We start from the raw sequence: 14164 nt of genomic DNA, 5'->3' as shown, positions 1-14164 counted from the left end.
TCACACTATCTCTTTCTCTCCCCCATGTACTATTAGTTGTTCTTGAAGTAAATGATCTCTTGTTCAAGTGGGCATGCATTGTAAGCGGTGATTTCCTGGTAAATGGCCATCAATACTTGGGCAATGAGTGAGCGCACAGCAGATGATGAGAGGGCAATGAATGGGCAATGTGTGGGCGGTTTCCTGGTAAGTGACCGTCAATGCGCAAGGCGATGAGCAGGCATATGGCAGACAACAAGAGGGTGATAACAGGCAATGAGTGGGTGATCAATTTCATGTCTAAAAACATGTTGGCTTTTTTACCTCATATTTTGCAAAGACAAGAACTGCAAAGTAAGCTTACTCTTTTTGTCTCAGCTGGAGGGCTTCTTTTTAGGGAAAATATGCAGGAAGAAATGATGATTATTTTGCCCTGAGAATATTTCAACCCTTTTGATGCCCCAAAAGGTGTAAAAGTAGCATATCTTTTTGTACCGTTAAAATGACAACTTCTCCATGGGAAAATAGCTTAAGCATTTTGTACCTCTTTCTGCGCAAAATAATATAAAGTTAGCCCCGTGCGTTCAGTAATGTCAGGTGTCCTGGTCCGACGCCTGCAGGAGGGTCTTTCCTTGCGGATCAAAGTTGCCGGTTAGTCGACGTGTGTGGAAATGGCTCTTGAGCGTAGCGCTGCTCAGGCACCGCGGTTGGCCTGCCTATCATTCGAACCTTTGGCATGGCTCTTTCACTTCTTGAGCTACAACCCTCTTGATAGCCAGGCTTCATGTCCTACACTGATCTACCACCGCCTCCGAGTTCAGAGCACGCCAAGGCGTTATATGAGATCGGCACATTGAAGTGGGGATTCCAACAGGATGTGGAGAATGACGGTGCAGGACGTGCGTGATCACTTTACGCAGTGTGCACGAGATGTTGAGTTTTCATGTGTTCCCAGCCGTGGTCGTGAGTAGCCTCTCGTTTCATGCGCACATTACTTTTTGATGTTCGAAGCAGAGCATAGTAGATGGCGAGTGCTACGGAGATCCCAATATTGACCTGGATGCGGAGTACCTTGGTAACATTCGCTATCTCCCTCGCTAGGCATTTACTAAGTCATAGTGCAAATAGAGGATGAATCCCCATACCCTGAAGTTCGTTCCGCCGTCGCGAACACGGACGATCCCGACATGCCTGCGGGGACACTTCGTGCTTGGATGCTTGGGCTGCTGTGGGCCATTGTGATACCAGGCGTGAACCAATTCTACTTCTTTCGATTTCCCAATATCACCGTGGGGCCAGTGCGTTCTCTATCTGCTTATTGTCCTCCGGAGCTCAACAATACGTGCCGTCAGCTTGTCGCCCAACTTTTGACTTTTCCTCTCGGCCGCTTAGTCGCACGCCTCCTGCCACATGTACGGGTATTTGGACACTGCATTAACCCTGGCCCTTTTACTATTAAAGAACACGTCGTGGTAACCATCATGGCAGGTGTTGGCGCAGTCTCTGCGTATGCGGTGGGCCCTCTCGACATCGTTATCATTGAACCCGTGCGCTAACTACTCATTAGACCGACATCATCGCGGTTCAACGGTTTTACTATCATCAGTCCTACAATTTCGGATACCAGTTCATGGTAATCATGTCTACGCAGCTCATTGGGTTCTCTATTGGAGGTATCGCCAAGCGATTTTTGGTGTCTCCACCCTCAATGAGTGAGTGATCGCTGCGTGGTCTCAACCACAGCATTGATCCCTATTTTTCTAGTCTGGCCGTCGAACCTGGTTTACTGCGCACTCTTCAACACTTTGCATGCGCAATGGTATGTGGGATTTGGCAAGCGCGGTGGTCTTAGCCGAGAACGGTTCTTCTTTCTTGCATTTACTGCTGCCATACTTTGGTGTAAGTACCCCCCCCCCATTGATATATGAGATCATCTCGTTAATGCACGAGAAGACTTCGTGCCTGGGTATCTATTCACAGCTCTCTCATTCTTCTCGTGGGTATGCTGGATAAAGCCAAATAACGGTACGTGCTGTCCAGAATCCGCTGTGGCGAAGCTCATCGTAGTTGCAAGTGGTGATCAACCAACTGTTCGGTTATCAGAGCGGCCTCGGCATGTCCCTGGTCACCTTGGATTGGTCGCAAATCGCCTTCATCGGTTCTCCCCTGGCCACACCATGGTGGGCAGAAGGAAACGTCGCCTTTGGCTTCGTTTTCTTTTTCTGGCTCATTGTCCCATTGCTCTATTACACGAACGTTTGGGATTCGCAGTTTATGCCCGTTCTCTCACGAAGGACGTTTGACAACACCGGAGCACCCTACAACGTCACGCGCGTCTTGGAAGGGACCTCGTTTGACATCGACAAATATAGAGCATACAGCCCGCTCTTTCTGCCCGTGGCATTCGTCGTGTCCTACGCGCTCAGTTTTGCGAGCGTTACCGCCACGATAGTACATGTCTTCCTGTACTACCGCAAGCAAATTATGGTCCAAGCGCGCCGCTCCCTCGCGGAACAACCCGACATCCACGCACGACTCATGTCGCAGTATCCGCAGGTGCCCGACTGGTGGTATCTCTGCATCTTCGTGTCCATGTTCTTGTTTGGTGTCATCGCCATCGAGATATATCCTACGCAGATGCCTGTGTGGGCGTTCGTGCTCGCGTTGGCGGTTGCGTTTGTATACACGATCCCAATTGGCATCATCCAGGCGGTCACCAACCAGCAGATCGGGCTGAATGTGATTACTGAGCTGATCGTTGGGTACGTCCTTCCTGGCCAACCGCTTGCGATGATGTTGTTCAAGACTTGGGGATATAACGTGAGGGCATGTAATATTCTTTCAAACACCATGCTAATTCAACGCCCTCAGACAATGTCACAAGCACTCACATTCACCTCCGACATGAAGTTAGGACATTACATGAAGATACCGTGCGTAAAATCGCAAACGCATGTGTCACACTCGGCTCATCTTCTGTTCAGACCGCGCACAATGTTCTGGTGCCAGGTCGTGGCAACCGTGGTAGCCGGGATTGTCCAGCTCGCTGTGCAGTCCTGGATGTTCGAAAATATCCCGGACATGTGCGACTCGCTGCAGAAAGACCACTTCGTGTGTGCCAGCACCGAGGTCTTCTACACTGCAAGTGTCATCTGGGGCGTTGTCGGCCCTAAGATGCTCTTCTCTGCTGGCCGAATATACGGCTTCCTCCGGTTTTTCTTCCTTTTTGGAGCGGTCACACCGATAATACCGTACCTTGGGATGAAACGATGGCCCAACAGCTACTTCCGCTATGTAAAGTGAGTACTACCTTGTCACGTCCTCATTGATGCTGTTAATCTAACGAGACGTAGCATTCCGATCATAGTGAACGGTACTGGGTGGATACCACCGGCAAGCGCGCTGAATTACGTGCCATGGGCGATCTTAGGGTTCATCTCGCAGTACGTCGTACGCAGACGACATTTCGGATGGTGGTCGAAGTACAACTGTATGTCATTTCCTTCAATCAAACCGCCCTGCTCAGAGCTTGTCACAGACGTTTTATCTGCGGCTCTCGACACAGGGACAGCAATAGGGACCGTGATTGTTTTCTTCTGGTACGCTCTGTTGATCTGACGCTACCTCACGCGTGGGCTGATAAAAGCCATATAGCTTACAATACCCTGCTAACGGCACGATTGGCCAACACACTGTGCTCGCGTGGTGGGGAAACACTGTGTGGATGAACACCGCAGACTACAATATGACGTCCTTCAAAACGCTACAGTCGACAGGCCAAGCATACTTCGGGCACGTGTACTTACCTTTCCATCGAATTCTTGTTGCTGATTAGTCCCGCGCAGCCCCGACAAATGGTAGCATCCCGCTTTATTCCATCTGTTTTTGCGATGCTCTGGATCTAGCGTCTTGTACTCATAGTGTATGTATATACAGCTCGCTCATTTATCGCTAATTATTTCTCCGCCGGGGAGGGCACCGTGCTAGTTCGCTCGTCGGCTTCCAGGCTGCAGCGTCGATGTAGAGGGTCTTTGCTGAGGTGCAGAGCATTTGGGCATTCGTAGCGTAAAATTGTACCAATACAAGCGTTAATACTGTATGTAAAAAAGACCTCGACGCATACTAGTATGGTCCAATGGCGAGAAAAGGGCCCGAAAGCAATAACATGACCACAAGCACATCACAAGACTGTTGGTACACGAACATAATAGTTATGACGAGTGAGATTGAAGGATATCGGGTGTGGAGGTGTCCGCTGCACGAACGAGCACGAGATAGAAGTACAACGCACGGCCTGCGTCTGCGCACGTGACAAATATGAGTAAAGATTTCAGATGTGTACAAATCTACGCAGCCGATGATGAACCGGAGATTCGCTGATGGTGGTACATTGGGCACGACATATTTGCCGCAGGATTGCCGTCCTCTTCCGTTGCAGTCCGTTCTCTTTGTTATTCCTCGAAGTCGATTTTATGATGGGTAACCGGGGGTATCGGATAATGGACTCATTGTTCGTGTGCAGCGGGTCCGCCAAGGGACGCCATCCAGATACGAGTTTTATACAACCTATGATCACACGATCAATATGTGCAGCAGGAGGTAGGAGGGTAGAGGCAAAACGCACCTGAAGAGCTCGCGCACGAGCTCACGGAAGTCGATGCGCTTCTCGGCAATGAAGTAGAACGTGAGTTTACGACGATCCCTGATGGCACGCGATCAGCCACTGTAGCTGCTGGTACAAGGTAGGGGTGTTTACCACTGGTATTCCGCATCGACGACCTCCATGGGCAGCTTGCGCTGCTTAACTTTCGTGCGGCAGAGTTCAAGAGCCTTAGCTTCGTCCGCCACCTTCTGCGCCAAACCCTGCGTGTGCTCCGCCCTCGCCTTCTCATAAATCTGCTTCGGGTTGATCTCCTTCGCGCCCTGCCCAGTCGGACTCGTAGGCATCTGCCCCTGGACTTCGGCATAGCTGCTCATAGCCTTCTGCTGACGCTGGAACTCTTCCACCTCGGCCAGTGTAATCGTGTCATTGACGATCTTGCCCAGATCGCGTCCGCGATCAGCTTCGACAATGGCGAGATCCCCGACACGAATGTCGAGCGCGAGGTCCGTGCAGTAGAACAAATCTGTGCGGCCTGCCTTGAACTCGACAATGTACAGTGGCCAGCTGGTCGGTACCGCATGCAGGGGAACGCCCTTCCCGAGTTCTGTGATGCTTTTCGTCGCGTCCGACGCGCGACGTTGCATCGCGCCTCCGGCGTAACCACTCCTCAACTGGCCACCTGGAGTGATCGGTGTGGGCAATAAGCTCGCCTCAGGGATATGCTGAATGCCTTGCCCAGGTACGAACCGTGCCGTAAGCCCACGCCCGACGTTCTCTCGCGCCTGAGGCGGATACTCGCCCTCAAGCTGGTGACGGCTAGGACTGCCGCCGCTAAATGCACTATCACTCGGAGACCCTACTGCGCCACCACGGTAGCCGGTTGCGGTGCCACCAGGGATGTTCAGGTGCAGCGGCTGATACGGCGAGAGACGCTCGTAAGCAGGGCTGCGTGCGAGACCCGAGCCACTGGGCAGCGACGACGGTGCGGCGGTGCCGGCGAGATGAGGGGAACGGCCTGTTTCGGTGCCAAGGGATAGCATGCCGAGGTCGCTCGCAAGGTCGTCGTCGGTGAGAAGAAGCCCTCCTCCACTGCTAGCAGATGAGAAGCTGTATCCTGCGGAATGGCCATGTTGCATGGATTCGTCTGAGTCTAGCCCAGGCGCGTTGAAACCTACGACAGACGGCCGTGGGCGAGCGATGACGCTTACGCTGTGTCGGCGAGAGGTCGTACCGCTGCCGCCGCCACCATTCTCGTCAGCTCCACCGCGCGAAAGCCAGGGGTCCCGGTAAGGTGTGACATCATCGTTCATGATTTGCTGAAGATCGCGAACAAACGGGCTCATATTCGACTGGTCCGTGAAACTGCTGACGCCATGTGAATAACCGTTCGAGGGAGAGCGACCGAGCGCGCCCAAGCTGCCATAGCGGCTGCTGCCGGCGGGCTTGATGTTGTCGTAGCGCGATGTAGGGGGCGGAATCTGCAGCGGATTCGAGCCCGAGAAGGCGGGGTCGTTCCAAAGGGCTGCGCCGTTAAAGGCTGAACCAAGGGCACCGGGACGGGTGGTTGTCGCGACAGACTGGGAGCGGCTGCGCGTCATATCTGCGGCATAAGTACGGCCGCGGCCAGGGATGCCTGAGCCAATCGCGGCGGGAGGAGACGTGCCGAGGTAGCGGTCGTCGAAGGGGTCGTTCATGTCGGAGAGTGCTTCAGACTCATCGTCTTCGAAGGTGGACGCAAAGCGGGAATCGCGCATGGCAGAAGGAAAGGCAGAGCCAGCCCTGGTGGAGAATGAAGAGCTGCGGGTCGGAACAGAGGACGGTAGGCCCGGCTGGAGTGAGGAGTCAAAGTTCAGACCGGACGAGAATCGGGGCCAGACTCCAGGGCCTCCTGAGCTGGTGCGCATCGATTGAAGGGACGGCGATGCGAGGAAGGCCTGCGAGTTGGAGGTGCGCGGTGGCTGGCTGGCAGCACGCTCGCGGAGACTGAGGGTATTAGGCGTGTCTGCGCCGCTCGAAGACGAGAGGAAGCGGTTGGTGCGATCTGCATCGTCGTTCGAGGACTGCCTCGCGTGAGTAGACTGCATTATGCCAATCGAGGGCTTGCCGAGGTTGGAAAGGTGATTATAGTTTTGAACGGTCGCCAGGATGGAGAAGGACGGTCCAGGGGCTGGTACGCTGGTCTACGGCGATTGAGGGCTGTATGGTCGTGAAATCTGAAGAGGAGATGAGGAGGAGAAGAGAAAGGAGGTAGAGGGATGCGCACAATGAGACGTCTCTGACCGTCAGTCTTCGTGAGTCTAAGCCGTGAATGCAACTCTAGGGGGCGATGGGAGTACAAGTGCAGGAGATGCGTTCGAAAGCAGAGCGAGCGAGAGCTGGGAGGCGACGAGGATGTGGGAGAGGTGGGATTACGGTCGGCCTCTCTGAGGGGGAGATGATGGTTGAAGAGAAAGGAAGGCTAGGGCTCTGAATTGAAAGACTGGCTTTGCATGATGCTGTGAGCAGCTGACGGTGTCTGCCACCGGCTCTACTCACTCGTCCGCTACGGTCCAACAGGCGCCTCCCCCTTTTCATATAGGGTCGATCCACACGCCCAGATCCCAGAACACACACGCGACCACGACTCTCGCGCGGAACGAGCACAGCGCGCCCAGCTTTCAGTCCTCGACGCTGTCCTCGGCACCGAGCTCCTCGCCCCTCGGGCCTCAGGGGCTGCGTTCAAGTGATCCGCCCACCAGCCCCGACGGACCGACGACGGATGCCGGATTCGGCTCGATCGCAGTCCACGCTGGATAGACTTGCTGATAGTCTGTCTCGGCGGCATGAGGCAGCAGGACCAAACGCACACGACTGCAACGAGCTCGCTGCGTCACCACAGCTGAGATCGTCGTGCAAGATAATCAGGCGGACCATGTAAATTAACCACTATGCATCATTAATGAACTCGCTACTGTATCTCCTCCCACTTGCCAAACTCGTACGTGCTCTCCGGGCCTTGTCGCGCTGCCTCCTGCTTCCACGACTCCGAGGTGTTCGTCCATTTCTTTTCTCGTCGCGGTTTCCTGTCCTGCTCCTGCGACGTCTTTGGCCGCTTCAAACTCGAGCTCTCCCCTGCGATCAGCCGTTCAATCCGCCCGATAATTGCCCACACTTCGCCGCTGTTCAGCGCCGTCTCCTCCTCCCATAGATTACGCTCTCCAACCTCCCGGCGGACTCTCTCGGCCAGGCCTCGCGTCTGCGTATCCATCTCGATGCCGTTCACCTGCATCTCCTCCAGGGCGTCGCATACGCCCCGCACGTCACGGAAGCAGCGCCAGCGCGTCTCGATGAGCTCGTTATACGCAGGCGTCGTGCAGCCGAATACGTACGACGCAGTACTCAGGTGCCGTGCGTGGTCAAAGAGGGATAGGGCGAGATGCGGATCGCCGTACTTGTCACGGAACGTCCGCATGAGGTGCGCAATCACATACGGGTACGACAGCGCCTGCAGGGGCATTCCCTGTTGGCTTGAAGGCAACTCCGCCATGGCCTTGCGTGCCGCAGCCTCGTATCGCTGTGACTCGCCAAACACTTCGCGCATAGCCCAGTCGAGTAGCTGCTGGTCCGTGTCGCACAGATCCATCTCCTCCTTCTTCCGGTCGAGCTCCTGATCAGCGTCGCTCGTCCACTTGACGTTTCTGCTGTGCTGCCGGAGGCGGTCTGTGAGCGTGCTCAGAGTAGGGCTGTTGCCCACTCCTGCCATCGCCTCGGAAGTTCCAGCGGAAGGTCCCTTCATTTCGTTGTAGGTTTCGAAGATCATGTTGAACATCTCATCAAAAGCTGAGAGCTCGTGTCTGGTCATTTTGTGACGTTGTGCCTTGCGAGAACTTGTGCTGCTGGAGAGGATGCTTGCCGAGGACATATCAATGTCTTTGAAGACATGGTCCCATGCGGACTCGTCCGACTCAAAGATAGTCTTGTTTGAACTGCTGGTTGCGGCAGGGTTACCAGCTGTGGTTGAGTTCCAGCGGCATGTCCGAGTGGCTTGTCCTAGGAAGTATCAGGAAGCAGCTTCTAGAGGTAGGCAAAATGTACTCACTGCATGTACATGTTGCCAACCTTTGCAGCGATTTTCCCAGCGCCATCCTGTGCGTACTTCGGATAGAGTGTAAGCCGAGCGGACAGTGAGGAAGATGAGGGCCTGAAGGAAGATGCGGGCGTCTATGGCGGACGTTCTGTTCCTGATCACAACTACGTCTTCATCTCGAGTCCCTCTCACCGCCGACCAGCCATGGCTGAGTCCTCTGTGCTGGACGGAGCAGTGCGCGTCACCGCGACACCGTCACAAGCCTCATACTTTGCCGGCGACACTTTCACTGTCACCATTACTATCACCAACACTCGGAGGCCAGAGGCCCCGCTCGCTGCTCGCTCGACCTCGCAGTCTGCCACGATCTATGGCCACAAACGAGGAGCACACTCTGTCAGTTATGTGCCAATGGCGCGTCCGCCTACGTCGCCCGGTGTTCGCACTGCGCTTCCAACTGTGCCAGCACACACAGCCGGTGGCAACAAGCCTGTGGTCCGACGCGGACTCGTGGGCAGGTCACAAAGCGCGAATGGCCCCCCCAATCTAGAAGAACCGGAAGACCAAGCACGGCGGCGCGTAAACCTTACCAAGTCACTGTCCGTATCTCTAGGGACTCAGGGCTTCCAGTCGAATGGATCGGGAGACTGGAAGGGCAAGTCGCCTCTGCGCACACTGCAAACAAATTTACCCAGTGAGTACTAAGTGCCTTGTATGCCTACCATTGCTTGAGCTGCTGCAGCACCAAACTCGCCACGAAAATCTTCGCCCTTGGCTCGCTCCGCCTCCGTACCTGTAAACCACCCCCACGCCCGAAAGCAATCGGTATTAGACGGCCAGGTGCAAGTGCAACCGCTGAAGGATTCCGACAAGGTTCCCCCGGACCTATCTGCTATTAGCTCCACGTCGACATTATCTCTTGCGCTGGATACAATCACAGAGGGTTACTCGCCTGTTTCACCGGCAACTCCGGACGTAGTCTCTCCAGCGAACAGACACGCACTTCTGACATCATCTGCCTCTTTCCCTCCAACCAAGAAGGCCAATGGCGCTTCGGGCGGCATGACACTCACAAATGGGCATAGGCCCCCGCACCCCGGTATCGCGCCGCCCCCTCGTCCTAAAACCGCAGCAGTCGGCAGCTTTTCCGCACCTAATACTGAATTCATCTTGTACTCATATGCGCAACTTCTCGGCACTGTTACACTTTTCCCAGCGCAGGATGCCCCACTTTCGGCCGAGCAGCGGCATATGTGGTACATGCTCCGCCGTGAGCTGCAGGCAACCAAAGCGGTCGGCGGGGGCAACATGAACATTGTTCCAAACAGCCCCAAGGCCCTCGCACACGGCCGCAAACCACTTCCTGCGGTAAATGTGCGTCGTGCCTCCCAACATGCTCGTACTACCTCGCTTTCAACTGGATTACTCTCTTTGCTCTCTCCTTCATCGCCACCACCCATGTCTTCCCCGCTTCCTGGATCTTCTCGGCATTCTCGGAACTCTTCTGTCTTTTCTGGATTCTTCGGATCATCAAGCTCGAATGGGGATATCGACGTACCGGACTGTGCGTCCGTAGAAGAGGATGGTGATGCGGACGAGCCACTACCCACGTTCGATGTCCCACCAGCTATGCTCGCAATCGATCTCAGCCTCATGCCCGGGCAATCGCGTAACTGTACGTGGCGCACCCTGTGCACAACATCGTAGCTAACGAAGAGTAGATGTATATACCTTTCCCCTACCACGAAATCTACCACCGACGTACCGCGGGCGGACGTTGCGCTTCCAATACGAGTTTGTGCTAGGCATCTGCCGCTCAACGAACAGTAGAATTATGCGAGTGCCTGTGCGTATATACAATTATGTATCAGGTATGTCCAGTGGTGTATGTATGGGTGTCCGGAACTAAGGCAGTCGCAGTAACTAATGCTCCGTCGCCCTACGACCTGCGATGGCCCGTCGTATCTCGACTACAGCGGCAGGCGTACAAGGCGACTGTGACCGACGTGCAGGAGCCTTTGCGCATTGCAGCACAGCGCCCCGCGAACGGTACGTCATAGCTTGGCGTGCATTAAGGGGGCAGGTACTGATCGTAGGAACAACGAACAGCGCCAAACCAAGAGGACAGCGATCTGGGACCTTACGCACTGGCCCTCTTGGCAACGCAAGATTCCATGGCATCGCACCTACCAAGAAGAAGCAACATAGGTCGATTTCCCTTCGCCAACGGAGTGGACGACGAGGACCAGGAACCAGGATGCCGCGAATCGATCGAGATCTTGACTAGGAACCCCAAGCGACGTGCGTATGCCTGAGATAGCTTTCTAGCTACACTACTAACTCGCTGCAAGTGTCTTTCGATGTACACAAGGATAACGTCAAGGTCGCGGTGCTCACCTTCACCAAATCGGCGTATAGACTTGGGGAGAGCGTGCTCGGCGTTGTGAACCTTAACGCCCGGGCAGGGCATGCACGAGTGCTCAAGGTACGCGACGCTAATATCGTCCTCCGTGGTTGTGCTGATTGAACGCCGCTCGTGCAGCTCTCCGCGTTCCTCGAGTCTCACGAGACCCTCCCGGGCTGTCTCTCTTCGGAAACACCGAGTGCCGCCGCCCAGACACGGCGCGTCCACTCCGAGTCGCACTCCTCCTTCGTCGGGAGCACGCTCCGCACGGCCTTCGCGCTCGACATCCCTCCGGACGCGAGCCCCGCCTTCCAGGTCATCGTCTCCACCCCGGGCGCGTCGTCGCCGACGCCGGGCGGGCTTACGTGGAAGGTGCGCTTATGCCTGCTCGTCGCGATTGCGGGACCCGAAGCGCGGGCGGGCGAGGACGGCGTGCGGCTGAAACACCTCGTGCGCGACGGCCCGCGGGGCGAGTGGGGCACGGCGTGGCATGCGCCGGGGAGCATGGCGCCGCACGAGCGTCCGGGCGTGCTGCCCTCGCCCTCAGCCCCGCAGAAGAGCCAGAGCTGGGCGAGCTTTTTCAGCAGTACGCTGCTGGGGTCAAGCGAGCCGAGCATGAACTTCCACGACGGGGACGAGGGGAGCGAGGTAGGCAGCGAGGACGGCGATGCGCTTGCTGAGAGCGAGTGGCGGGAGGTGAGGGCGGAGATGGTAGAGTGTGAGGTGCCGATTCGTGTCTGGCCAGGGAACACGGCGTTTAAGGCGGCAGACGTTGTGTTTGAGGTATAGAGTACCTGGATGTTGAATCGTGACTCTCAGATTGCATATCGAAGCCATCGGTTATGCACCATGTGTAACGAATGTCTACCCCTGAGATAAGACAAACACATCTTGTGGGTGTGACCCAGAGAGCACAATGTGATTGGTAATGCGATGCGACTAGTCTTACATGGGTCATGACGTAGACGAGATAGTACAATGAGAATTTCCTTAGGTTCGGTTGCGCTTCCTCGACTTTGAGGCATCGCCCTGCGAACTACTTCTGAGCGTGAATCAGCGCCACCCGTCTGCAGCCGATGGCACACGTACCTCCTCGTCTTGCCCTTCCCGTTCTCATCGTCCACGTCCATCTCGTCGCCCCCCTTTCGCTCGCGTTCCTTCGACTCACGCTCCTCGGCTGCGAGGCGCTCCTGTTCCTTACGGCGTTCTATGAGGGCGAGGCCGGCGGCGGTGGGCCCGCTCTTGAGGGTGTTCACGGGGCGGTTGGCGAGCTTGACCTCCTTCTGCTTCTCCTGTACCTCACCGAGCGCAGTCTGGTACGTCTTGTCGTACGTCTCCTTGGCGGTCTTGTCTTCTGCGGTCTGCTTCGAGAGCTTCGCGAGCTTGTCGTCGAGCGTCGCGAGTACGGCGGACGTCGTCGATGCCCTGCAGCATATCAGCGTGAGTAACAGTGGCAGAATGGGTGGGCGCACCAGTGCTGCAGGGCGGCCAGCAGACTCTCGACCTTGCCTGGCTCGAGGTCGCGGCCCATGGTGTACTCGACCTCGAACTGCTGCTCTTTCTGGTCAAGCTTGCCTCGGATGACGTCTTGGTAGATGGCATCGATGATAAGGTCCTCGAGCTCGCGAATGCTGGATACCTTGAGCACGCTCAGGAGATGGTCGTATGGCAGGATCTAGGCGATGTTAGGAGTGCGCATCTGGAGAATAGGCGTTGGGGCGTACGCGGCGGTCCGTGGCGAGTGATACGAGGGTTAGATGCTTAAGCTTTGTGATCTGAGCATCATTGAGAGCCGGCAATGAATCCTTGTGCTCTAAAGAATACTTCAGGGCGGTCCAAGGACGAGCTTCGGGGCGACACTAACGGAGGTAGTCTGAAAATGTCTTGTACGAGAAGAGCTGGAGCAGCGAGAAGTATGGCGCGTGTTGTTCGCTATTAGCGAGCTGTGCATGTCCCTGTCAGCATTGCGGATGATGTTCCATGATACAAAACCGTCGCACCTCCTGGATGTTCGGCTGATCTAGCAGCTCTGCAAAGACGAAGACGCCTGGGGCAGACGTCGCATCCTGGATAAGCTTTGCCGCTGCTGCGCCCTTGGCCGACTTGGACATGAGCAGAACCGGCTCGAGCTTGGCGATGAAATTGGCTCCGAGGTCCATTTTGAACTAGGTGGTCGTGGGCAGTATACGGGAGATGAGAACAAGTGCACACACGCTCATACGCAGGCTTGTGCAGCGCCGCGGATTGCCGGCCGAGCTGGCGGGGTGGCGTTGTTTGTCCCTATTAAATACCCAAGCTGATGGCTGCCTAATCTGGACACAGACGTTAGTTGTCTTGCCACTGCGAGGCTAGCCTGTGCGTCGACAAATCCACTTTGCAACCAGAGATGGCTGCGAATTAGATTTACCGACGTCATTAAGACCATAAAGGTGACGGATACAACGTCAAAGTGACGATGCCAGCCTCTACAGCTCTTTCTCTAAGGGCAATAAAGAAGGTATTCCGCGGTTTGAGTTTCGACCGACCTTCGGTGTCCTCTATATAAACGGCTGGCTGAGCACGGACCAATGGTTTCTCGCCTTGACTCCTTACCATCACCATCTCCTCTTGTCTCTCTCCCTCCTCCCTTGCCGACCCCGTCTGCTGGACTGGCGGGTGCTCAAAACGTATCAGAATGCAACCCAAGACAAATCGAAAACGCGCGCAGTGTCAAACCAGGGTCCAAGGATTCAAGACCACAGGCGACTTTGGGGGCCCAGAGGATGCTTTCAGGAGTCTCTGGGGCGAGAGGAATGTTCTTGGCTCTGGTAACATATTTCTGTTCGCCAGCTGTCTTTGCTCGGTTCTCCTGTACCGGATTCTCCTGCGGCTGACACCTCTCCGTTTCGAGTTACCAGAGTCGCCCCTACTCCGATACTCTCGCGAGGATCCAAGATGCGCAGAAGGCTTGCAGCGTCGGAAAGCTGTACTCGAGGTTTGGCCAGCCGATGACAGTCAGCTTTCGACGAGGGTGAAGTAAATTTCTCCTCTACTTCTCTCTCTGTTCTCGCCAGCTGATTCCGCGCAGTACGCTGTGCTCAAATCCTCGGTGCTTGTACGGTCGCTTGGAAGC

General features: G+C 55.6%; 4 protein-coding genes across 4 annotated transcripts; 2 read left to right on the top strand and 2 right to left on the bottom strand.

Moving 5' to 3' along the window:
- Positions 1 to 763: 763 nt before the first annotated feature.
- PHACADRAFT_203846 (uncharacterized protein) lies at positions 764 to 4561 on the top strand (the record flags this gene model as incomplete). The annotated part of the gene is made up of 15 exons (XM_007390076.1): positions 764 to 878; positions 935 to 942; positions 994 to 1054; positions 1108 to 1277; positions 1332 to 1493; positions 1547 to 1691; positions 1744 to 1878; positions 1933 to 2004; positions 2054 to 2799; positions 2851 to 2912; positions 2964 to 3278; positions 3333 to 3469; positions 3518 to 3578; positions 3634 to 3775; positions 3825 to 4561. 15 exons carry the CDS (start codon positions 764 to 766, stop codon positions 3882 to 3884), a joined length of 2391 nt encoding a protein of 796 aa, XP_007390138.1. The 3' UTR covers positions 3885 to 4561.
- On the bottom strand, positions 4485 to 6666 carry PHACADRAFT_189811 (uncharacterized protein; the record flags this gene model as incomplete). The annotated part of the gene is made up of 3 exons (XM_007390075.1): positions 4485 to 4545; positions 4604 to 4681; positions 4736 to 6666. The coding sequence occupies 3 exons, from the start codon at positions 6664 to 6666 to the stop codon at positions 4485 to 4487; spliced, it is 2070 nt and encodes a 689-aa protein (XP_007390137.1).
- Positions 6667 to 7139: 473 nt separating this feature from the next.
- Positions 7140 to 8778, bottom strand: PHACADRAFT_246761 (uncharacterized protein; the record flags this gene model as incomplete). Its single annotated transcript, XM_007390074.1, has 1 exon — positions 7140 to 8778. A coding segment is annotated over exon 1 (506 nt), but the record flags the coding sequence as incomplete, so codon positions are not given.
- Positions 8779 to 8808: 30 nt separating this feature from the next.
- On the top strand, positions 8809 to 13301 carry PHACADRAFT_110305 (uncharacterized protein). Its single transcript, XM_007390073.1, has 7 exons — positions 8809 to 9342; positions 9382 to 10323; positions 10370 to 10519; positions 10569 to 10697; positions 10758 to 10949; positions 11000 to 11133; positions 11191 to 13301. Exons 1-7 carry the CDS (start codon positions 8853 to 8855, stop codon positions 11839 to 11841), a joined length of 2688 nt encoding a protein of 895 aa, XP_007390135.1. The 5' UTR covers positions 8809 to 8852; the 3' UTR covers positions 11842 to 13301.
- The last annotated feature ends 863 nt before the right edge of the window (positions 13302 to 14164 follow it).

Source organism: Phanerochaete carnosa (genome assembly GCF_000300595.1).
Source record: "Phanerochaete carnosa HHB-10118-sp unplaced genomic scaffold PHACAscaffold_1, whole genome shotgun sequence".
In the NCBI taxonomy this organism is placed as follows: domain Eukaryota; kingdom Fungi; phylum Basidiomycota; class Agaricomycetes; order Polyporales; family Phanerochaetaceae; genus Phanerochaete; species Phanerochaete carnosa.
The sequence above is the reverse complement of the archived record's forward strand: the minus strand, read 5'-3'. Positions and strand labels throughout refer to the sequence as shown.